The sequence below is a fragment of the Thermomyces dupontii genome (genome assembly GCF_041956625.1).
Source record: "Thermomyces dupontii strain NRRL 2155 unplaced genomic scaffold VTN31scaffold_5, whole genome shotgun sequence".
Lineage (NCBI taxonomy): Eukaryota > Fungi > Ascomycota > Eurotiomycetes > Eurotiales > Trichocomaceae > Thermomyces > Thermomyces dupontii.
Window position 1 is genome coordinate 181,301 of NW_027192311.1, and position 21,115 is coordinate 202,415.

Consider the following 21,115-nt stretch of genomic DNA (forward strand, 5'->3'; position numbering starts at 1 on the left):
GACGACGGCCGAGGTGAAACCTGCCGACTCTCCCGACAAGGAACCCCCCAGTGCCACCACGGAGAGCACGAACCGAAAAGAGGAAGTACTGCCACCGGTAGGTCACGTGCGAGGCAGGGAAAACTACGCGTAGGCCTTGGGAATCAGGCAGTAATAACCAAATCAGGGATAGTTTCATTCCCGACTGCATCCAAGAGTCTCAAAGAAGACGAAGGGGAAAAATACGTGGCACATACACTACCTACTACTGTACTCGGATGTGCAGAAAAGGAACCGGGGTTCTTGGGTCCAGAATGCGTCGAGATTGTTGGCACGGTCGTAGAATTTAAGAGGGGACAATGCCGGCCGGTCAGCGCGTAGTTGTTTGATCTCCTCTGTGGATTGTTGTTGACCGAGCTCCCCTGCCGAAAGTTCCCGTCGACAGACATCTCCCGGCATTGCAGCATCAGAACAGGTATCGGACGCCATGGATGCATCAATCAAGGGGGAGCAAGCCCGGACGGGCATCCTGGGCGCGGTAGACGCTGTGGATATTGTGCGCCTGGGCTTCCTGCAGGCCACAGTCATGGTATTTCGCGTCTCCTCCGGGTGTGGATTGACGGCTGACGTCGAGATCAGATTTGGATTCTCCGCACGGTCCCGTTCCTCCATAATCGGTTTGCCGTGTATGGCGCACGGGGGCTGGACCATACGTCGGCGGCCAAAAAGGACGGGTCGTCCCCCGTGTCGAAACTCCTCGACTGGTTCGCTGGGTTGCAGGTGTCGCACGGGTACTTCACGCATTTCTACATCTTCGCGACGGGGTCAATGGCGTTTTGGATCACGCAGCTGGCGACCAAGTCGAGAGTATTCCAGGCCATCGCTGCCAACATTTCGGAGGAGCATCTGAAAAACTCCATGAGCATCCAACAGGTGATTGTGTGCATGGTGCTGATGGCGATCCAGACTGCGAGGAGATTGTTTGAGTGCATCGCTTTGTCCAAGCCATCGAAGTCGAAAATGCTGGTTGCGCACTGGCTACTAGGGTTCTATTATTATGCTCTCATCACAGTGGCCGTGTGGATTGAAGGGACCGGTAGGATTGTTGCAGCTGATGGTATGGAGCGAGGCTGACGATATACAGGTGCCATCCAATCTCACAAGTTCACACTAGCTGATTTCCGCATTACCCAGGTGCCCTCGTTGCGCACCTGGATCTGGGTGCCGGTCTTCCTGCTAGCCTCTGGCGTGCAACATGACTGCCATTACTACCTTTCGACTTTGAAAACGTACACGGTGCCGACGCACCCGGCGTTTGCCCGGATCGTCAGTCCCCATTACACTGCCGAATGCGTCATCTACCTCTCGCTGGCGTTCCTTGCCGCGCCGCAGGGTCAATTGGCCAACAAGACGCTTCTTTGCGCGCTGTCGTTTATAGTCTCGAACCTGGGGACCACTGCGCACATCACCAAGGGCTGGTACCAGCGCAAGTTTGGTGAGGATAGCGTGCGGGGGAAGTGGAAGATGATCCCGTTTTTGTTTTAAAGCATATCCCCGGCCGAGGAGCAGAACGGCTCATCGTTTCGCGGCCAGGAACTTGATGCTGTTGCCTACCTTGGCAACTTTCAAGACATCCCGATAGGTCAGACTGACTCTCGTCTGTCGCGTGTACGATTTAGCCTGCATGTACTCCTCGCGGTCTCCCAACAGATCCCAATTGCAGATGGCGTCTGATGACAAATCCTCATCGGTGGTACGCTCGGCAATCCCATGCAGATAATCCGTGTACAAACGGTCTGTTGTGATCAGTAAGCTGCGGGGCTCTTGTAGAATGCGAAATGCTGGTTCGTTATCCCGTGCTGGTGAAGAAGATTGATCGTCTAGCCGCCTCTTCTCGTAGATATCCAAGACAATCGGCGCGCGAAGGCTGACCGTCGCAACAATCGGGTAATAAGCAGGCCCATCCTCATGTGGCATGATGCCCTGGCCCGGCTCGTACTCATTGATTAGGACATGATTGGGCGCACCATGGGGTGCCGCGGCAAAGCAGCCCAGGGCCTTCAAGCGAGGCACCACGGGGCGTTCAAGCCACGATGGCAGGGGGGCGTCCAGCAGGGTGTCGGTCTTGGACAGCGCGGAGGGCCATGTCTGCAGCCGGCGGCGGGAGAGCTGGGTCCAGCGGGGGCGGGGGACGGCGTACACCTAACAGCGCGACAGAGTTAGCAGGTAAACTAATCATACTTGATTAGACGACGCGACGAAAATGTCATTCGTAGCTGCGCCAACCTTTTGAACTAGCTGCTCCTCTTCTTCCGGAGAGATGAAGTTGGGGATGTAGTATGCGGTGTCAGGCAGTGATGGGATTCTGGCGGCGCAGAGCTGCTCTGACATTGGGGCTTCGAGTCGTTAATAGCACAGATACCTCTCTGTGAACAATTGGATCATCCAGTACCCTTCTCTATGATAGGTAAATGGTTCAATTGGTGTTGACAGCCCCGTGGCAGCTGTTTTGGCCATCTAGATATCTGCCTGAGGCATCAACAGCCCAAACCCCACTCCGATGCAATATCAAAGCGTCTGCAGCTCTTGGGCTGATGCTCTGATCCAGTTCACGCCCTCAAGTCCACCAACAATGGCGCCTAAAAAAGACTCCAAAGGCAACAAAGGCAAAGGCAAGGACGCGTCCGACGCCGGCGACAAGGGAAAAGGCGGAAAGGGGGGCTTGAAGCCGGCCAACTCGATCAACGTGCGACATATCTTGGTACGATTCTCTACGTCACTCTACTCCTTGCAGCGCAAAAGCATCTGACCGAGCATGTAGTGCGAGAAATACTCGAAAAAGGAGGAGGCATTGGAGAAACTGCGCAACGGAGCTAAATTCGACGAAGTTGCACGGGAGTACTCAGAGGACAAGGCGCGACAAGGTACGACATCACATAGTGCCACACCCCGCTGATCTCAACCCCCCTGGGTCAAAACAACCCTGAACAGTACTGCGAAAAGCGAGTCTATATTCCACTGACAGAGCTCCAGGCGGATCCCTGGGGTGGAAAACCCGCGGGAGTTTGCACGCGGATTTCGAGAAAGTCGCGTTCGAGCTTGAACCTAGCACAACGGCAAACCCCAAGTACGCCGAGGCGAAGACAAGTTTTGGCTATCACATCATCATGGTGGAGGGGAGGAAATGAATGCGGTCGTCCTGCAGTTCCATCATTTGATCGGATAAATAATAACCTTGAATAAATTTGGGCTTGGGTCAAACCGATCGATGGACCGAAACTCCGGCAGAAATCAATCGATGTAGCCGAATCGGGTAACTAGTTACGAATTTCACGTGATTTGAAAGAGCATTACATAATCCACTCCCACGGAGACTCGCAGTCGATGGGGAGCCAAGAAACTCTTAGCGTGGGGACTGGAGCCCATCCCACGCCGGAGGCCGAACAAGACCTCGCATCTCGCCAGATGGGTCAGGGCGACACACTCGAGAGATGAAAACGGGGGAAGCATGCAGCAAAAAACAGGGTCTCGTCGGTCTTGGGGATGCCGGACCCATGCAGCTTGCGGTTCGACATCCCACTCTGCGTGGTCTGAAATAGGCCGACTGTAAGATCGGGGAAGACATGCAAATTCCAGTGTGCATTTAATACGCATCTCTCTCGTCATGCCTGGCGAGTTCAGTGCGAGCCCGATTGCAGCGCCCCGGTCTCAAGAGTCACACTCGTTCTGCCTTCCATGTCTTCCCCCCCCTCCCCCCTGGTGGAAGTGAGACCTGATGCGCCCTGAACGCCCACCATCTGCGTCGACCGTCTTGGACGCAGACAGGACGACCGCCTCATCTTCTTTGAACAGCTTGAACGCAGATAGCGGCAGCGAGCAGAACCAGCCTCCTTCGGACATCTTCCCGACTGGTGAATGCCGCTATATCATTACCCCCCGCACCAGCACGGCGGATCCGCAGCGCTGCGCCTGTCAGCGGTTCCAACGAGACGACGCATTGCCGGGGGCCCACTGCGCCTGTGGACACCAAGCCTGCTACCACGCATACGCCGCCGTCTACCCCGAGCACCCCGAGCCTAGCGGTTCCCCCACAGGCGCATATTCGTACAGGGCACTGGTGGAGCGCATCCAAAGCCTTGAGGAGGAGCATCAGCGTGCCCGGCGCCGATGGGAGGCTGAACTGCGCGAGGAACGGCGCGCGCGGCGCGAGGACGTCCGCGTCCTGCGCGAGGCCATGTACTCGTTCTTCCGGTTCATGGAGCGCGACGTGCCGCGCCGGTTCGTCGAGGTCGAGGACCGGCTCGATGCTGTCGTGGATCGACAGCAGCGAATTCAGGAGCGGCTCATTGGGGTGGATGATGCCTCAATGGCGTTGGAGGAGAGGGTCGCGCGTGTGGAGCGATCAATACGACTGGATAGGGCAGAGGAGGACGATAGCGATCACGAAACAGACAACGACGGCGAGACAAAGGCGCAGGAGCAGAACGATACCAGGACAAAATCCATCGCCTCGCCCCTGCGAATATCGCGGTTGCTGTCCACCCCAGCATCGATGTCTCCCAAGGTCCGGGGGCAGCAGCAGCAGCAGCAGCAGCAGCGGGAGGAGGAGGAAGAGGTCGAGGTCGGCCCCGTCGACCCACTGATCTCGCCGCCGCCGTCGAAACGCCGATACCATACCCCGCGACTACCCAATCCGCCGCCGTTGTCTCTGCCCGAGTCCGCAGCAAGCATTCCCACAGGCATGTCACGATGATTCATCTGCATTTGTTCTTTGATTACCACGATACCCCATGTGTCGTTGCATGTCTGAAGGTTAGGAGTTTGGACTTGGTGTATGGTCTACATCTATATATACTATGATGACGATTATTACCGTATAGAAATCAAGCCTCCTTTTTGGCCTTGGCCTTTGCCAGTTTCTCCCTCCTCTGCACAATCCCCTCCGCACCCACACCGCCAAAAACCAGCAGCACACCCAACCACTGCTGGGGGTTGAGCGAGTGACCGAACCAAAACACGCTCAGCAGCATCGACAGCATCTTGCGGGTGACCGTCACCGAGACGAGGAGCAGCGACGAGAAGCGCGCCAGCGTGAGGTAGATAAACACCTGGCCGATGGCGCCGCACACGGCAAAGCCCAGCACATCCTTGAGCGCGCGGGGATGGCGCCGGAGAAAGGCAATGGCCGAGGAAAGTTCCGAGCCCGCGGAGGCCGGGACCACGGACTGCAGGGGGCTTCCCGGCGCCGCCAGGTACGGTGTCAGCAACAGATACGCGACCGTCAGGACGGTGCAGAGGAAGTTCTGCGCAACCATCATCTGGGGGCCGGTATAGCGGGTGTAGCGCGCCGGTGAGGAGAAAATATGATCCTGCGTGGTGTTGGTGAGGCCGTCGAGGAGAAGATTGATCGACAACAAGAACAGGCCCCAAAGCCAGCGGCCTGTTCCCGTCTTCTCAGCCGCAGCGGCAGCCTTCTTCGACGTACTCGGATGATACAGCGTGAAGACCGCCACGCCAGCCGTCACCAGCAGCACCACGGCGTATTTGTACAGCGGATACCGCCGGCGGTACAGCACGACATGCAGAAACATCACCGGCAGTAGCTTGCACGATTTGGCGAGGATGAAGGTCAAGTAATCAATGTGCGCGAGGCTGGCGTACCCAAAGGGCGATGCCAGCGACGATGTTATACTCACGAGCACCAGCGGCAGCACGATCTGGCGGTTGGGAAAGACGGACGGCATTGAGCCCTTATTGCTGAAGTAGAGGTAGAAGAACCCTGTGATGGCGGCGAAGGAGGACTGGATCGTATTGAGGACGACGGAGAAGGTGAAGCGCTCCGTTGGCGGGTGCGGGTCGGCGTCCGTCGGCGGGCGCACGGGATAGGGGATGGTCGTGATGGCTTCTTGGAATACTGCCCATGATAGACTGTCCCTTGTCAGATAGCAGGATACTCTAACGGTGGTGAAGACACGTACAATGACGCGTAGATTCCCCCAACGCAAATCACCAACTGGAGCAGTCCCGGGCTGCTGCTGCTGCTGCTGCTGTTGTGACTATCACTGCTCTCATTCTCCACGTTCTTTGCTGTTGTTTCTGCATGGCCATTCGACGCTCGAAGCTTGAGATCGGGGACATCGGCCAGTGATTGCATGTACTCGGACGGTGGCGCTCGCTGCATCGGCGTCGCCTGCTTTGTTCGCGCCATGGTGGCACGAGAAAATTGGTAGTTCTCACAATGACTTTTCGACCCGAATCTAACCTGAATCGCGCATTGGGAAAATGTAGAAAATGAGTACTACGAGTATAGGGGCGGTCGGAGTAAAGGCCAGGTTGTTCTCATCTGTCCGATTGCGCCGAAGTCTCGGAGATGGACGATCAACCTCCGAAACAAGCTTTATCTTATCCACCATCAGAAAACTCCTCCCAGACCCTACCCACCAAAGAAAGAATGAATGAATAAAAACGGAGGAGAAAAAAAAAAAAAACACAGCCATGACCACCCCCAAACCCTCCGCCCTCACTACCACCATCGAACAATCCCACTCCGCCGATAACCCCCTTGCCGCTCTCACCGCGCAAGTCCTGCACGACCTCCAACACCAACACCTCTGGACCTCTCTCCGGGTACACACCACGGCCACCGACCTCACACAAACCCCTCAGTCACTCCCGCCGGAGAATGGAGAAGACGAGAAGACGAACCTACCCACGCCGATCATCTCCGGCATCCCCCCGCAACGCATCTACACACATCCCGACGAACAGCTCTACATGCTGGACCTGGGTCTACGCGACGCAGATCTCCCGCCGGAAAGGGTCTACGTCTTTCCCGCGACGCAAGGGCAGAAGTGGTCGTTGAGAAGGTTGGCGGCGGTGTTTGATGCGCTGCCGGCACCGGTGGTGGTCAATGAACCGGAGGGGATGATGATGATGATGATGAACTCTGAGGATTCAGATAAGGCGCGGAGATTGGCAAAGTATTTCGAGCGCCGTCGTCAGGCCATGCAAAAGGGGGAGTGGGGAGGGAAGAGGATTCTGATGGCCATGGTTGATCGGCAGTTTGGTGGGGATGGTACGATTGTTTACTATGTTGTGCAGGAGGGGATTGTGAAGCCAAGGCAGAATTAAAAATTATGAAATGTACAAGACCTAATTTACGTGCCAAATGAGCAATTGCTAACCAGTCACGACAGGAAACAAAGGGGTATAGGGGTATCAAGGAAAGGATGGATACAGTCAGATCAATGACGACCGCTCACCCAGCCGCTCCCGCTCCTCCTGGCAGCTCCCGCAGTACTCGTCATACCACCGCTGCACGTCCTCTCTGTGGCCCGAGAATACGTCCTGGTGAGGACCCTGGGTATCCGCATGGACCTCGTTGCGCTTGAGCAACGACGCAACCTGCCGACATCGTCTCGTCTCCTGCTCCAGCCACCGCTCCCACTCGCTCTGCAAAACCTCCTTCTCGATCCGATTGACCACCCGCAGTGCCACGAGGAGGTCGTGCCGGTAGATTCCCAAGCGCTGGCGCGTGCGCTGCACGCGACGACTGGCGCTGCGCTCGACGGGGTCGAATCCCCTGCCGGGGGAAGTCGCCTGGCTCAGCAGTGGCGTGCCGTCGTCGACGAGTGTCTGCTCGTGGAACGTTGCGAAGCAGCGGCTGGCGTTGGCCGGTGAGTCCCAGCGCGCTGTGGTGTTGAACACCGCTTCGTCCAGGTCCCGGACGTAGATCGCCTTGCTCATCACCCGGTCCGGCCGGATGCCCAGGCGGGCCATGAACTGCGCAGCATTGCGCTCATGCCACCATTCCAGCGAGTTACGCCACGTGAAGAACCCATTGGCAAGCACGCTCAGCACCAGCAGCGTCAGCAGCAACCCGTGCGCGCTGCAGGTCTTCCACACCCATCGAAGGACGGCAAACGCCCACATCATCACCGTCAACAAAACTCGTCGCAGCAAAGACACCAAAGATTCGATGAGCAGCCGTCCGAGCGACCGCTGCTGGCGCAACTTGCCCGCAGGCGGGTCACCCCCAGAGAACTGGTTCACGCTGGTCTCGTGTCCGACGAGACCAAAAGTCGCAATCGCCTTCTTAGTCCGGCCGCGATGCCCCAGCTTTCGCACCTGGTCGCTCACCAGTTCCACTAGATCCTGAGCGTCTTGCTCGAGATCCTGCATGGCTTGGCCATCAATGACTCCTGGATCGAGGTCAGCGCATGTCGCTGTCAATCCAATTGTGGGCTGTTTCTGACTCACTTTTGAGAAGGAATGGAGACCAAAGCCACTCGACCTTGGTGTAGATTGCCAGCTTGCACTTGGATTTGGCGACATACGTGATCACAACCTTGCTGACCAGTCGGTAGTTGCGCCGGAACGGGAGGTGCCAAGGTGTCCGCTTGTCGGTCACTACGTAGCAGAGGTGATCATTGAGGACGTCAATGATCTGATAGTCCCAGACCTTACTGGTACTTGATCGGCCTGCTGCTGTTAACGGTGACCAGAAAGGAAAGGCAGATGTAAAACCTACCAAACATGTCACTTGTCTCGACCGAATATTCAAAATCTCGCCTCATGTGACCGGAATCCAAAGTTCTCCAAGGGCCTCGCTTAGTTCCTAACTTTTATGAGTATCGATATCAAAGGGGGGGGAGGGGAAGGGAAGAGTAACACCCACCTTGCGCTCGGCGCTCATGTAGCAGAACCTGCCACACCGGACTCTTGTCTCCAAACAAAACGTGGAATAGAGCCTTGGAACTAATGTCGAAATATCTCTCCGCCGCCTGATGGAGATTCCCTTGGGGGGTGTATTGGACAGGATTTGCCGGTAGCTTGACCTTATGCACAGCCCGACCACGATGCGACGGCTCGGAGTCGACGTGCAGGTCCTTCTCTATGTAGATCGGGGCGCGGAAGTCCCTGTGGCCCCTCCGGGTGATACTGCGAGGCCGGCGAGAGCGAGACTCGCTATGGCCGTCCATGGAAATGTCCTCCCAGCTGTCGGCACTCACGGACCGCGACGGAGAGTCCATCTCCATTTTGATCAGCGTCTTGAGGATGGTTTCAAGGTTTGGAGGTTCGTTGGAAGATGCAACCGTCACCAGATAGTTGAGCCGCCTCTGCAGAAGTCGCAATGGCTCCAAAAAGGTCTTTACCGTGACTCGTCGAGGCATATCGTCAGCGAGCGGCCGGTTGATATGCAGGTATAAAAAGTCGCAGTCTCTTCCACTCGCCGCTGTGACTTCCGACACGCTGTTGAGTGAAGTGCTCGTAGTCAGGACGAGGCCAAAATAGTGGCTATAAAAGTAGAGCTTCCGAGTTGTCACAAACGCTCGGCCGGGGAACTCCTGCTGATCGTTCGGATTCCAGGTGGCGCGGAACACCATGGCCAGGCTCTCCTCCCTCTTGACGTTGGGGAACAGAAGGCGGAACTGCGCATCCTGGAAGCGCAGCCGTGGAGGGTAGTAGCTGGGATATTCATGACTGACGCCGATCAAAGACCGCTGCAACTTACTGGCTTCACCATCCAGGCTGACCGTCTGCCTGTGCCTGGTTGGTTGCGACGACACCGGCGAACTCGTTGTACTGCCAGCTCCTTTACCGTCACTCGAGGACGAAGCTGGCTGCTTCTCACTCGAAGCGGCATTCTCTGAAACCAAGATGCCATCATCCCGGAAAGTGTTGAGGAAACCCCAATTCGCGCTGCCCCATAGGTTCGCCAGAATCCCACTTGGAACCCCTCCCGTAGAGTCCGCCGATCCAATGCCAATGCCTCGCTCGCAGTTGATATGCACCGCCAGTCTACTTGTACTAGTAGGAGCCGGCGGATTTGCCAGAGTCGTTGGCGCCAGGTTGCTCTGGGGGTCGTCCTGACCCTTGCTGAGATCAGAGACGACAGAGGATGAGACGCCCGGAAGTGCTGTATGGCTAGTAGACATAGGGCTAGGCGTGCTACTGCCACCTCCCGGCGCTATTGGTGATGGAGGTACCATGGACGATTTCCGATGGATGTCGAGTTTCTGGATGATCCGGGAAGCATGGTCTCGGCTAACACGCTCCTCGCCGTCTATTTGAGTAGACCGACGGGTTCCGAAATCTCCGCTGCTTCGTACTGCCGGTTCTCGTTCTGGCACCGACAAACGGTCCGAGGACGAGTCCTCACCCCCATTGGAGTGTAGGAAGTCGGTGTTATCCGACATGAATTCCGGAACTGGGGGTTGAGATACGGAAAAGGCGGGATCCTGCACAGTAAACTTGCCCGACACAGACAAGTCTGTACTGGCCGGGTTTTCTAGAGCCTTTTGCTTTGCGACCTCGAATGCGCCAATCCACTCCACGAGGTCCTTTTGCGACTCGGCCTGTAGCATGATCGCATTCTTCTTGGTTTTTACTTCAAAGCAGAACCTCCGCTCCTCTTGGAAAGCCGGGCGAATATTGCACAGCAGGACACCGACCCGCTCGGTCTCTTCGACTCCCCCGGTTCTGGGACTCTGAACGAGGCAGCCGAAGATGCCCTTTCTCAGAAAAACCCAACGCCGGACCCATACCGTACGGGTCGGTTTCCCCGTTGTAGTTCTGAGGTATACCCAGCCCTGTTTCTCTGGCTTGAATGGCTTGCCCCCGTTGTTCTTGAGCGCTGACGGTGCGCGGCCGAGGTAGGGCACGGTGGAGACTGAATAGTCGTCGAGTTCGCGAGATGGCCGCGCCGCCAACTCGGCCGCCTCCTCGACCTGCTTCCGAGCCGCGTACAGCTCTCTCAAGGTGTGCCGCTCGCTATATTCCATCTCATGTATCCAACCTTTGATTCGATCCATGTCTTGACCCCATTTTGAGAAGGATTGGATGCTAGCGTCGTGGATAAGCTTTATTTCCCTCCATTGATCAACCGAGATGCGCACGAGCAGCTTATCGAGGGTATTGCGCAGTTGCGGCGCCTGGACGGAGAAGTCCAGGGAAGCCTTGAGATAGGCCTTGCGCGCTTCGTGCAATTGAAACGCATCCTCCCTCAGAGATGAGGGCTCTTTCGATTTGGACTGGGCGGAGTACTTTGCCAAAAGATTCTCGTACTGTTTCTGCGTCTGATCCAGATTTCGTCGCACCTCCTTAAAGTTTTTCAGATCACCCTGGATAAAAGCTCTGATGGGCTCCGCAACCAGTTGATCTAGCTTTCTAGCGTTGTCGAGGAGTTTGCCCCATATCTCCCGCATGCAATCACCATGGCGCTTGACCGCAAGTAGTGTATAATCATGATCCACCACGGCCTCGGACACGTTGATCGGGCTCGTTGTGTAGGCAAGAAGCGAGCTCAGCGCCTGCTCCAGCGGCGACAGTTCCGTGGCGATCTTGGCCGCGGCTTTCGCGTAACCATCCAGCCATCGCTCGAGGAGTTCCAGCTGATCCGCGAAGTGGACAGTGGTCGCGTGGAAAGTTGGAGAATCGAGGGCCGCTTCTTTTAATCCGACAGGGCTAGTATCTTGCATAAGCATTCCTGTTCAGTCATTTGCCGCAATGAATACTCACACGACGCTCAGGAGCTTGCCGACTTGCGGCCCTTGGGCCGGCTGCGAGGTCACCATCAGGGCGCTGCTGAGACGGGGAATCCCTTGCAGATCATGAAAGGATCAAACCAACTCCAGCCATCAGCATGCGTCTAGGCCTGTATATACGGAAAAAATAACGAGAGATTGAGATGACAAATTGTCGGAGAGATCGCGCAGATCATTGATCTTCATTCATGGCGTACAGTACGGAGTATTAAATCGGCGATGATTCGTTCAACTCTAGAGAGTCTGGACTCTTTAGTGGCCTCAGGCATCGCAGGAGGCCTAGACTGTCGACTTCTGAGATCAGCAAAATAAACTAAGTAGTTATCTACTTTTACTAGCGACTTAGAAGATTGCTTTCCTGAACGTTAATATCTCCTTCGAATTCGTCAATTCGTCAATTGACTGTCTTCAGTCTTTTCCAGACCCTCGAGAGATGGACATGAACGTGCTGGGCTTCCCAAAATAGAAAGTGGAGATCACAAGGCGGTGAGCAGTTTCCAGAATTTCTGCCGCCCAGATATTTTTCCCTACGCAGAGCGGCAGTGTGAGAAGAGGCCTTGATCGCAGTCGGTCGACGTGGGAGGTCGCTGTATAGCCATGGAACCACCGGCAAAACGACCACGCAAGCTCATCGAAGAGAGCGACTGGGAAATTGACCTCGAGAATGGCCCAGGAGGACTGGTGAAGAACGAAGAGGGCGAACTCGAGTTCAAAATCAATGAAGAATATGCGCGCCGCTTTGAATACAACAAAAAGCGAGAGGAAATGCAACGATGTGAGCACCAATACAATAACCGGCTGTTCCACGTGTGGGCGAAGCTAATTGAGGACTGAAACGTGCAGTGGAATCCAAATTGGGCAAGAAAGTGAGCATCGCCAAGTCGGACGACGAGGATTCGGAAGAGGACTCCGAAGATGAGTCCTCGGATGAAGAAGAAGACGAGGATGGGGAGCTGGTGACGGAGGAGCTGGACGCGCAGATCAACGCGACTCTGAATGCGATCCGGAACAAGGATCCCCGTGTGTATGATAAGAACGCCAGGTTCTTTCCAGAGATCAAGGAAGAAGACTTTCAGCAGGAGGAGGAGGAGGAGGAGGAGAAACCCAAGAAGGAGAAGCCGATGTATCTCCGTGACTATCACCGGGAAAATCTCCTGAAAGGAGGTGCAATTGCCGAAGAAGAGGAAGAAGAGAAACCGGCGCCCAAGACATACGTACAAGAACAGGAAGAATTGAAGAGAACCGTCATTCAAGAAATGCATGCTGCGGCGGAAGATGGGGCTTCCGACAATGACGATGATTTTCTGGTACGCAAATCGAAGCCAGAGGACGAAGAGAATGCCCCCCGTCGCGAGATTGAGTTGGATGTCGAGAACGCCGACAAGGATCCGGAGAAGTTTCTGTCGGACTACATGGCGGCGCGTGCATGGATTCCCACAGAGAATTCCAAGTTTCAACCGCTGGAGTCGGACGATGATGAGGAGGACGAACAGGCGGACATGTTCGAGGAGGCATATAATTTCCGGTTCGAGGATCCTAACAAGGTCAATGAGAGGATCATCACACACTCGCGTGATACTACGAATCAGTTTTCGGTCCGCCGAAAGGAAATGAATGCCCGAAAACGGAGGCGAGAAGCTGAGAAGCTGAAGAAAGAGGAGGAAAGGCGTGCGCGCGAAATGGAAAGGAATCGCCTTCGGAAGTTGAAGATGGAAGAATTGGAAGAGAAGGTGCGGAAGATCAAACAAGCGGCGGGAATGAAGTCCGTCAACATCACCGAGCGGGAATGGGCTGAGCTACTTGACAAAGACTTCGACGACGAGACTTGGGAGAAGGAGATGCAGAAGCGGTTTGGGGACGACTATTACGCAGAGGAGGACGCGGAGATGGAAGGCGAAGAGGAGGAGGAGGATGGATCGTCCGGCAAAAAGAAGAAACGACGTCTTAAGAAGCCTACGTGGGACGATGATATTGACATCAAGGACATTGTCCCAGACTACGAGGACGAAGATGCCGCTCCGTCCGACGATGACGAGGGCGATGGTCAGGGCGCGGAGGAGCAGCAGGCCCACGACGATGACGAAGATGAAGGCGAAGGGGAGGGGAAGAAGAAAAAGAAGAAGAGCCGTGCGCAAGAGAAACGGGAGCAGAAGCGCGCCGCGAAGTTTGAACGCCGCATCATCGAGGAGGCGGTTGATCGCAATCTGGACCTGGATCTTCAGCTCCTGCCGGGCGCGACCAAGAAGAACGCGGGCCATTTCCGATACCGCGAGACCTCGCCGCAAAGCTTTGGCCTCACTCCGCGGGACATTTTAATGGCTACGGACGCCCAGCTGAACCAGTACGTCGGCCTGAAGAAGCTGGCTACTTTCCGGGATCCCGAGAAGAAGCGTCGGGACCGGAAGAGACTGGGCAAGAAGGCTCGGCTTCGGGCGTGGCGCAAAGAGGTCTTTGGGGACGAGAACGGACCCAAGTGGGAATTCCCGTCGGCGTCCGACGCGGCGCAGACTGCTACAGTCGGCGGCGATGGCGACGAAATGGCGGTGGATGTTCGCGAAGGGCCTCGCAAGAAGAAGCGGAAGAGGTCGAAGAAGAAGAAGAATTGAGTGGTGTACCTCTGCATGTGGCCAATATCCATACCAGCTGTTGATGTTCTGGCTCTGGCATGACTGTCCTGGATTGAATCTGATGTGCCCTAGATACCATATCGTAGCAATAGACTTTGAGTGTAGCGCTACATCTCGCTCTCCCCTATTACAAGTACCCACTCAACAATTCTTCAGCAGAGAACGTCCCTTTCTTGCTCTGAAAATCTCCAACTCGGCGATCAAGTTGGCAGTCGCGCTTGTTCTCGGATGGCGATTAGCTAAGCCGAGGTTGAAGCGCTTAGTCATCAATGAGAATTCATCCGCCAATAGGAAGCGGCTGACGGTCCGGGCAGGAGTGGACCCCCAACAGCAGTCCGACAGGCGACAGCCGTTCGGCCGGGGAGAAAGCTTTGTGTCAGGCGGATGGTGGTGAATACATCGAGCAAGAGATGGGAGGCAAAGGAACGGTCAACGCAACTCCAGTACGGACTGAGTAGACAGAAGTGATCCGCAGCAAGGGTCAATGGGCGGAAAAGATGTACCAAGACTAAGAATAACTACCAAATCCCGTAGCTTTTCAGCAGGCGATTAATCAATGGCCAAGAATCTGTTCGTTCGGTATGAGTTGGCATTGTTTTCCGTGGCAACCGAATAACACCGCGTCTTCACACAGTCCAGACGAGAGAAAAGAATTGAGAGAAATTCGGCCACAAACCGGACAATTGTTTCGGACCGAACTTGAAATGGGCAGAAAATTCTCTTCCAATCTGTTCCATGGACCGGTCCTGCCTTAGTTGCCTCCAAGGGGCGAAAGGAAAAAAAAAAAAAAAAAAAAAAAAATTGGAGACCGGGTGGATCGGGAAATTTCGGGTTCTAACCCAATAGGGTAAGTTTTTCTTTTTTTTTCTTTGATTTTTTCATTTTTCCCTCACACCGCGTTGCCGAGTGCCCCCGTGGTCTCCTGCGCCCACGCTAAATTTTTTTTTTCTTCCCTTCTTTTCCTCTTCCTGTCCTTTCCTTTCCTTCTTCCCTTTTAATTCCCATCCCTGGTCATTCCACCCTCCAGTCACTTGTGTCTTTTCATTCTCTCCTCTCCTCTCTACTGGTAGACTGTTGACTTGCACAAGCTGCCACAATGTCCAAGGGTGACGTGAAGCAGTCGGAGAAGACCATCCTGGGCATGCCCGTAAGTTTTTTCTTCCCTTCAATGCGAGCCCTGGTCCCGTCGTCATCGAGTCCATCCTGCAATCAGAATCGCAAGACGTCGACACGCTCGAACGACGCGGTGGATGATTGCGGCCGATGGCGATGATGATGCGATAGCGGTCCCGGGCTCCGATGTTGCTCTCCAAACCGGATGTTGCTAACAAAGTAACTTGCAGGGGTTCGTGGTCGACTTCTTGAGTAAGTCTCGGCTAAAAGACCGATCAATGGATCGACTTCGTAGTCCAGGTCATTGACTTCGACGACAGTGGGTGGTGTCTCTGCCGCCGTCTCGAAGACCGCCGCTGCTCCCATTGAGCGGATCAAGCTGCTCATCCAGAACCAGGTAAGCCTCCCGATACGTAGTCCGCATTGGATCAATGCTGATCCCCGCGCTTCAGGATGAGATGATCCGTGCCGGTCGTCTGGACCGCAAGTATGACGGTATCATTGACTGCTTCCGTCGCACTGCCACCAACGACGGTGTCCTGTCGCTCTGGCGTGGTAACACCGCCAACGTCATTCGTTACTTCCCTACCCAGGCCCTGAACTTCGCCTTCCGCGACACCTACAAGTCGATGTTCTCCTACAAGAAGGACCGCGATGGCTATGCCAAGTGGATGTTCGGTAACCTGGCGTCGGGTGGTGTAAGTAACTTTGTGTCCTACCAACCCCTATCACGCGGCTTTGCTGACAAAGGTAGGCTGCCGGTGCCACTTCGCTGCTGTTCGTCTACTCTCTGGACTATGCACGTACCCGTCTGGCCAACGACGCCAAGTCCGCCAAGAGCGGTGGCCAGCGTCAGTTCAACGGTCTGATTGACGTCTACAAGAAGACCCTGGCCTCGGATGGTATCGTCGGTCTGTACCGTGGCTTCACCGTGTCCGTCGTTGGTATCATCGTCTACCGTGGTCTGTACTTCGGCATGTACGACTCGCTCAAGCCGCTCGTCCTGATTGGACCCCTGGAGAACAACTTCATTGCCTCGTTCCTGCTGGGCTGGTCCGTGACCACTGGTGCCGGTATTGCGTCGTACCCGCTGGACACCATCCGTCGTCGTATGATGATGACTTCTGGTGAGGCCGTCAAGTACAAGTCGTCGATCGACTGCGCTCGTCAGATCATTGCCAAGGAGGGTACTCGCTCGTTCTTCAAGGGTGCCGGTGCCAACATTCTGCGTGGTGTTGCTAGCGCTGGTGTGCTGGCCCTGTACGACCAGCTGCAGCTGCTCCTGTTCGGCAAGAAGTTCAAGGGCGGCTCTGGCTAAACGCGCGGTTTACGGACTGAAGGGGACGTACAAGAATGGGAGGCAGCTTATAGACATGCTTGACCTTTTTTCAGTTTGTCCGGAGGCAAGGAGAGAAAAGGGAAGCATAGGCTCTGGGGTTTCATTGTATCTGTGTACTTTATTTGAGCTTGTACTCAGTATGTTGAATGTGTTTTGTGTAATCCTTTTCTCGTTCGAGTTTGTACTTTTTTGGATATTCCAGTATCTACTACGGTAGGTCTGAGTATTCAAGCAAGAGTCGTTAGTTTCGACAGAACTACGACTTTTGGAAATGGAGGCAGGAGCAAGAGTTGTATTTGCTTGGTGGAAACCCATTGTGGCTATCTGCTTCCACACCATGGCCCCAAATAGTCAAGGCAAAACTATGGATTTATTGAATAGAGGCGAATACAGGGCCGGGCGGCATACAGATCTCCTCACATTGCCTTTTTAGTACGACGTGATACTGTACTGCTTGCTGGTGTTGAATATGAAAGCAACATATTTATTGAGACTTGCTGGCTGAATGCAAATTCACGTATGTACTTTCCAAGGGTCAGAAAACAAATCAACGACTCCAAAAAGATTATTCTACATAACAATCCAATGGACTCGCACAATCATATCGTTTTGAATTGTCCGTACGTTTTTGTCGCTGTCGTTGAACAAGGCTTCCGAAACCTGTTGTTGCGATTGTACGGAGTGAAGTCCAAAGTACCTACCTACTGTACCTCTAGGTTATGTATTTTGATTCTGCCGAGGAATACGTACATACCCAATCAGGTTTAAAGCTAACATTCTTGTCCCGAGCCTGTCCAATCATAAGAACCTTTGCAACGCGCCACGTGATTCAATGATGTCATTCATATATATTCCTTGCTTGAATTCCAACTCCAAAGGACTGTTCTTCCCAGACATCTTCATCATCCAAATCCAACGAACATGGCAGACACAGGGTCAGGGAAAAAACAAGAAGACGATCAAGTCAAAATGACTCCACCTACCGCTTCGCGCTCGACCATGATTCAAGGAATCCAGACTTACACCAACGCTCCCATCAATCCCAACAGGAAGCTCTCGAATAATCAGTCCACAAAGAACCAAGCAGAAGAAGAAGAAACACCACAACAGGAACATCAGCAGCAGAGATCGAATAATCCCCAACCAGAATCAGAACCGGCATTATCATTATCATCATCATCATCGACCGTCCCACGCATTGCTCCTTCCTCCCCTACCTCACAACAACAACAACAACAACAACTACAATCATCCACGAACCGGAACGGTATGTTGAACAACCAAGCCTCCTATTCCTATTACCAATCCGGATACCATTCATCGCATGGTATGCCACCGGGCCAGAACTATTCGTACTACGGCCCGAATCCGAGTTCTTTCGCCTCGGGGTATAATCATAACAATAATAATAATAATTATACCACCACTTCCAGTTATCACTATGGAAGTGAGAATGAAGGAGGAGAGGAGGAAGAGAGTGGCGTTCTTGCTACCGTCAAGAGCTGGGCCAAGGCAACGGGGAATAAGCTCGCCGAAGCGGAGGCGGAGGTGTGGCGGCGGGTGAATTCAAAGACTTGATGTAACTACCTAGTTACTTTACGTCTTCTGAGTGGGTTGCTTTGTACAATATGATGACAATCGGGGTCGTTTTTGATGAGTGAGTGGATGATGCTGTTTTCTTGTTGATTGACTATATATAAACAAAATCCTCCCAATGAGCCAGTCACAGGTAATGTCCAGTCCGAACCCCTTAAACCTAAAGAATGATGATATCAAACCAAACGCCATGCGCCAATCCAAGGTAGTGGTATCCAGGCCCTGATTGTTTCCCTCCCCGTACGCCGAATCCCAAAGAAGAATGTCGAAAAAGTCCATACACAGGTCCCCGCCAGCCGGACCAGCTCAGCTGACAGGTATGAAAGAATTCGTCACATGGAGCCAAGACGCAGAAGCGCTTCAACGGCCGCTCGCTCCTCCACGTCGCCGACATAGTCAGGGAACGAATAATTCGATGACTGCTGCTGGGGTGGCGGTGGCGGCGCAGTTTTGGCCAGCGTTGTTGAGGCAGGCCCGCCTGCTCGATGGTGGTAGCCATTATTATGATTATTATTATTCGGCCCTATGAGTCCGCCGCCGTTCAACGATCGAGCTCGTAACGCGTCCGCACCAATCTGTGCCCAATCCTCCTCGTCGGTGGCGTCCTGGTCGCTCCACTGGTCGTCCGGAATCACCTCGTCCGCGCCGTCGGACATGGACGAACAGTAGCTGTGGGTGTCACCGTCGCCGTCGAGTGACATGCGGTCAACTTCTTCCCCGTAGTCGAAATCCGAATGCGAGAACACGGCCGAGTCCGCCGTGCTGGTTCCGTACATTCCTCGAGGCGCACCCTCCCGCCGCTGAGGGTGTGGGATCTGCAGCCCGTTGTGGTGGTATGAATTCGGCACGCTCGACGGAGGGGAGGCGGTTGGAGGATGATCCTGATGATACGCACGGCGATCGCGTGCCGGCTGGCCCCGATAGTGCGCATCCCATCGGCCCCAGCCAACTTTTTCAAAAACCACGTTCCCATCCGTGCCCCCGCCTTCGCCGTCCACGCCCCGGCCCTCCAGGGCGCTCACGACCAGCCGGCGGGCCTTGGCTGGCGGGATCGACGCAAAGCCCGGTAACGACGAGGTGAGGTAGCCGATGATATGACGGATCGCCAGCGGGCCGTGGGCCAACAGGATCGCCGGCAGATGGTGTTTGGCCAACAGGTCCGGGGTGATGGCTCCGGAGCCGTCTCCGTTGCCGACGACTCTCCCCGGCGCCCTGGTGTCATCGTACTTGGACTGATCGGCGGTATCATGCAGGTCGATGTCCGAGTCCACGGACTGCTTGTGCTTGAGAGCGTGCGGAGGAAGAGTCGGGGAGATGGAGTTGGGCGGAGTGGGCAACATGGTCGTCGGCTTGCCAGACCGGGTGCCTCCAGCGACGTAGCCATCACGGATGCTGCCAGTGTTCATGTTGCGCGATCTGGGAATATCCATGGACGCGGTCCTGGCCGCTGCGCCGACGCCGAGGCCCGAAACAGCGGTTTGGGAAGCCATGGTTTGTTTTGCGAGGGAGGTTGGTTGAAAAACGATACGAAACAATCAGCTGTGGCGAGTCAGCGGGATATTCAAACATAGTATAGTTACGGATGGCCATGTAACCAGATGGCCATAATAATCAAAATCATCTGACAAAAATGGGAAACTCACGTTACAGAAACGCGACTTTTGCAACAAGAAACACGTAGCAGCAGACGCGATGAGGAGGAGACTGACCGCTGGACAGCCTGATCAGGGTTGAAAACCGGTGACGCGATCAGAGCAGAAGACAACTGTCGACTAGGCGTTCAAGTCGAACCACACAAGCGTGAGAGCAGCGCGTAGAATTAGAAGAAACTCGGCAAGAGTTTGGGAGAAGAAAAGGCAGAGAAAGACATGGAAGAAAGCGCGTTGGCACAATAAACCCATAAAGGAGCGAGACATGGCGTTTCTCCTCGATTCCTATTCTATTCATATTCTAATTCTGGGGACTTGCCCAATCGGGGGTGGGGGGGCCGCGACCATGGGAATATGGGATGGGATGTTTGCGGCCTGGGGCGTCATTACCGTCACAATACGGAGAACCGGTCACGGTCTGACTAGACTGACAAGACTGCGCCCAGGGAGTTCAGGGACCAGTCCGGGCCCGGCGAACCTAGGACAAAGTGGAGGGATGCGCATCATCCATCCTGCCACAGTATTCTTCAGCATGGGCTGACTGGCGTCATTGATTGGTTCCCTGTCGTAATTTCCGTCTCTGGTAAGTAATTTTCGTCCTTGATCGTCAACTGCGATAAGGGCAGAGACCAGACCCATGCGCCATTTTGGATGGTTCCTATTCCTGGGTCTTTTTTTTTTCCTTAGGAAAACCCTGATTTTGGCTCGCCAAAGATTACTGTCCTGTAGGTCATCATGCGAACAACAACAGATACATACATTAGAGTTCCGAACGTCCCTCGGCTTGGCAACTCTCCTCCTTGTACGGTATGCAATAATCACACCAAACACCATCATGTGGCCGGGCTTATCAGGGCCCTTTGGTCGGCACGTGGACCGATACACAATGCTGGTCGTTTTTGGCTGCAGAGGCTGTGCGTAAGCTGCCCGCGGGGTTTGCGTCTGCCCCTCTTCAAGGTCGGCGGCTGAGAGGTTGTTGCATTCAGTCCGGGCGCGAGGGTTTGTTGAAAGGGAGAACTCGACGGTGTTCCAGAGGTTTCGGTTTTTGCCCGGCAATTCCGCCAACTGGCTTGCAGGAACATGTCAGCGCGATGAATGTGAACACGAACAAGAACAATCATAGCTTATTTCTGTACCAGATCCAATTTACAGTAGTTATTGCTTTTCGATTGATTGCGGATAGTTACATGACATCAATACGGAATCGTGTTGTACCGAGTTCCAGCATCAGAGCTGATACCGATGGTGGATGTGATTTACTGCCGT

At 54.6% G+C, this 21,115-nt stretch overlaps 12 protein-coding genes across 12 annotated transcripts; 8 read left to right on the forward strand and 4 right to left on the reverse strand.

The window, feature by feature from the left end:
- Window positions 1-466: 466 nt before the first annotated feature.
- On the forward strand, window positions 467-1,524 carry VTN31DRAFT_5317 (uncharacterized protein; the record flags this gene model as incomplete). The annotated part of the gene is made up of 3 exons (XM_069405803.1): window positions 467-568; window positions 619-1,075; window positions 1,124-1,524. The coding sequence occupies 3 exons, from the start codon at window positions 467-469 to the stop codon at window positions 1,522-1,524; spliced, it is 960 nt and encodes a 319-aa protein (XP_069259474.1).
- Window positions 1,525-1,554: 30 nt separating this feature from the next.
- VTN31DRAFT_5318 (uncharacterized protein) lies at window positions 1,555-2,370 on the reverse strand (the record flags this gene model as incomplete). The annotated part of the gene is made up of 2 exons (XM_069405804.1): window positions 1,555-2,181; window positions 2,266-2,370. 2 exons carry the CDS (start codon window positions 2,368-2,370, stop codon window positions 1,555-1,557), a joined length of 732 nt encoding a protein of 243 aa, XP_069259475.1.
- A 241-nt stretch (window positions 2,371-2,611) lies between these two features.
- On the forward strand, window positions 2,612-3,167 carry VTN31DRAFT_5319 (uncharacterized protein; the record flags this gene model as incomplete). Its single annotated transcript, XM_069405805.1, has 3 exons — window positions 2,612-2,740; window positions 2,801-2,903; window positions 3,013-3,167. The coding sequence occupies 3 exons, from the start codon at window positions 2,612-2,614 to the stop codon at window positions 3,165-3,167; spliced, it is 387 nt and encodes a 128-aa protein (XP_069259476.1).
- Window positions 3,168-3,754: 587 nt separating this feature from the next.
- On the forward strand, window positions 3,755-4,732 carry VTN31DRAFT_5320 (uncharacterized protein; the record flags this gene model as incomplete). The annotated part of the gene is made up of 1 exon (XM_069405807.1): window positions 3,755-4,732. The coding sequence occupies one exon, from the start codon at window positions 3,755-3,757 to the stop codon at window positions 4,730-4,732; it is 978 nt and encodes a 325-aa protein (XP_069259477.1).
- A 130-nt stretch (window positions 4,733-4,862) lies between these two features.
- On the reverse strand, window positions 4,863-6,187 carry VTN31DRAFT_5321 (uncharacterized protein; the record flags this gene model as incomplete). Its single annotated transcript, XM_069405808.1, has 2 exons — window positions 4,863-5,907; window positions 5,958-6,187. 2 exons carry the CDS (start codon window positions 6,185-6,187, stop codon window positions 4,863-4,865), a joined length of 1,275 nt encoding a protein of 424 aa, XP_069259478.1.
- Window positions 6,188-6,474: 287 nt separating this feature from the next.
- Window positions 6,475-7,110, forward strand: VTN31DRAFT_5322 (uncharacterized protein; the record flags this gene model as incomplete). The annotated part of the gene is made up of 1 exon (XM_069405809.1): window positions 6,475-7,110. One exon carries the CDS (start codon window positions 6,475-6,477, stop codon window positions 7,108-7,110), a length of 636 nt encoding a protein of 211 aa, XP_069259479.1.
- Window positions 7,111-7,218: 108 nt separating this feature from the next.
- On the reverse strand, window positions 7,219-11,555 carry VTN31DRAFT_5323 (uncharacterized protein; the record flags this gene model as incomplete). Its single annotated transcript, XM_069405810.1, has 5 exons — window positions 7,219-8,180; window positions 8,239-8,460; window positions 8,510-8,596; window positions 8,657-11,445; window positions 11,500-11,555. 5 exons carry the CDS (start codon window positions 11,553-11,555, stop codon window positions 7,219-7,221), a joined length of 4,116 nt encoding a protein of 1,371 aa, XP_069259480.1.
- Window positions 11,556-12,122: 567 nt separating this feature from the next.
- Window positions 12,123-14,131, forward strand: VTN31DRAFT_5324 (uncharacterized protein; the record flags this gene model as incomplete). The annotated part of the gene is made up of 2 exons (XM_069405811.1): window positions 12,123-12,300; window positions 12,369-14,131. 2 exons carry the CDS (start codon window positions 12,123-12,125, stop codon window positions 14,129-14,131), a joined length of 1,941 nt encoding a protein of 646 aa, XP_069259481.1.
- Window positions 14,132-15,248: 1,117 nt separating this feature from the next.
- Window positions 15,249-16,583, forward strand: VTN31DRAFT_5325 (uncharacterized protein; the record flags this gene model as incomplete). Its single annotated transcript, XM_069405812.1, has 5 exons — window positions 15,249-15,299; window positions 15,496-15,517; window positions 15,586-15,662; window positions 15,718-15,963; window positions 16,020-16,583. The coding sequence occupies 5 exons, from the start codon at window positions 15,249-15,251 to the stop codon at window positions 16,581-16,583; spliced, it is 960 nt and encodes a 319-aa protein (XP_069259482.1).
- Window positions 16,584-17,573: 990 nt separating this feature from the next.
- VTN31DRAFT_5326 (uncharacterized protein) lies at window positions 17,574-18,182 on the forward strand (the record flags this gene model as incomplete). Its single annotated transcript, XM_069405813.1, has 1 exon — window positions 17,574-18,182. One exon carries the CDS (start codon window positions 17,574-17,576, stop codon window positions 18,180-18,182), a length of 609 nt encoding a protein of 202 aa, XP_069259483.1.
- A 350-nt stretch (window positions 18,183-18,532) lies between these two features.
- Window positions 18,533-19,690, reverse strand: VTN31DRAFT_5327 (uncharacterized protein; the record flags this gene model as incomplete). The annotated part of the gene is made up of 1 exon (XM_069405814.1): window positions 18,533-19,690. The coding sequence occupies one exon, from the start codon at window positions 19,688-19,690 to the stop codon at window positions 18,533-18,535; it is 1,158 nt and encodes a 385-aa protein (XP_069259484.1).
- A 994-nt stretch (window positions 19,691-20,684) lies between these two features.
- On the forward strand, window positions 20,685-20,972 carry VTN31DRAFT_5328 (uncharacterized protein; the record flags this gene model as incomplete). The annotated part of the gene is made up of 2 exons (XM_069405815.1): window positions 20,685-20,763; window positions 20,836-20,972. The coding sequence occupies 2 exons, from the start codon at window positions 20,685-20,687 to the stop codon at window positions 20,970-20,972; spliced, it is 216 nt and encodes a 71-aa protein (XP_069259485.1).
- Between the last annotated feature and the right edge of the window lie 143 nt (window positions 20,973-21,115).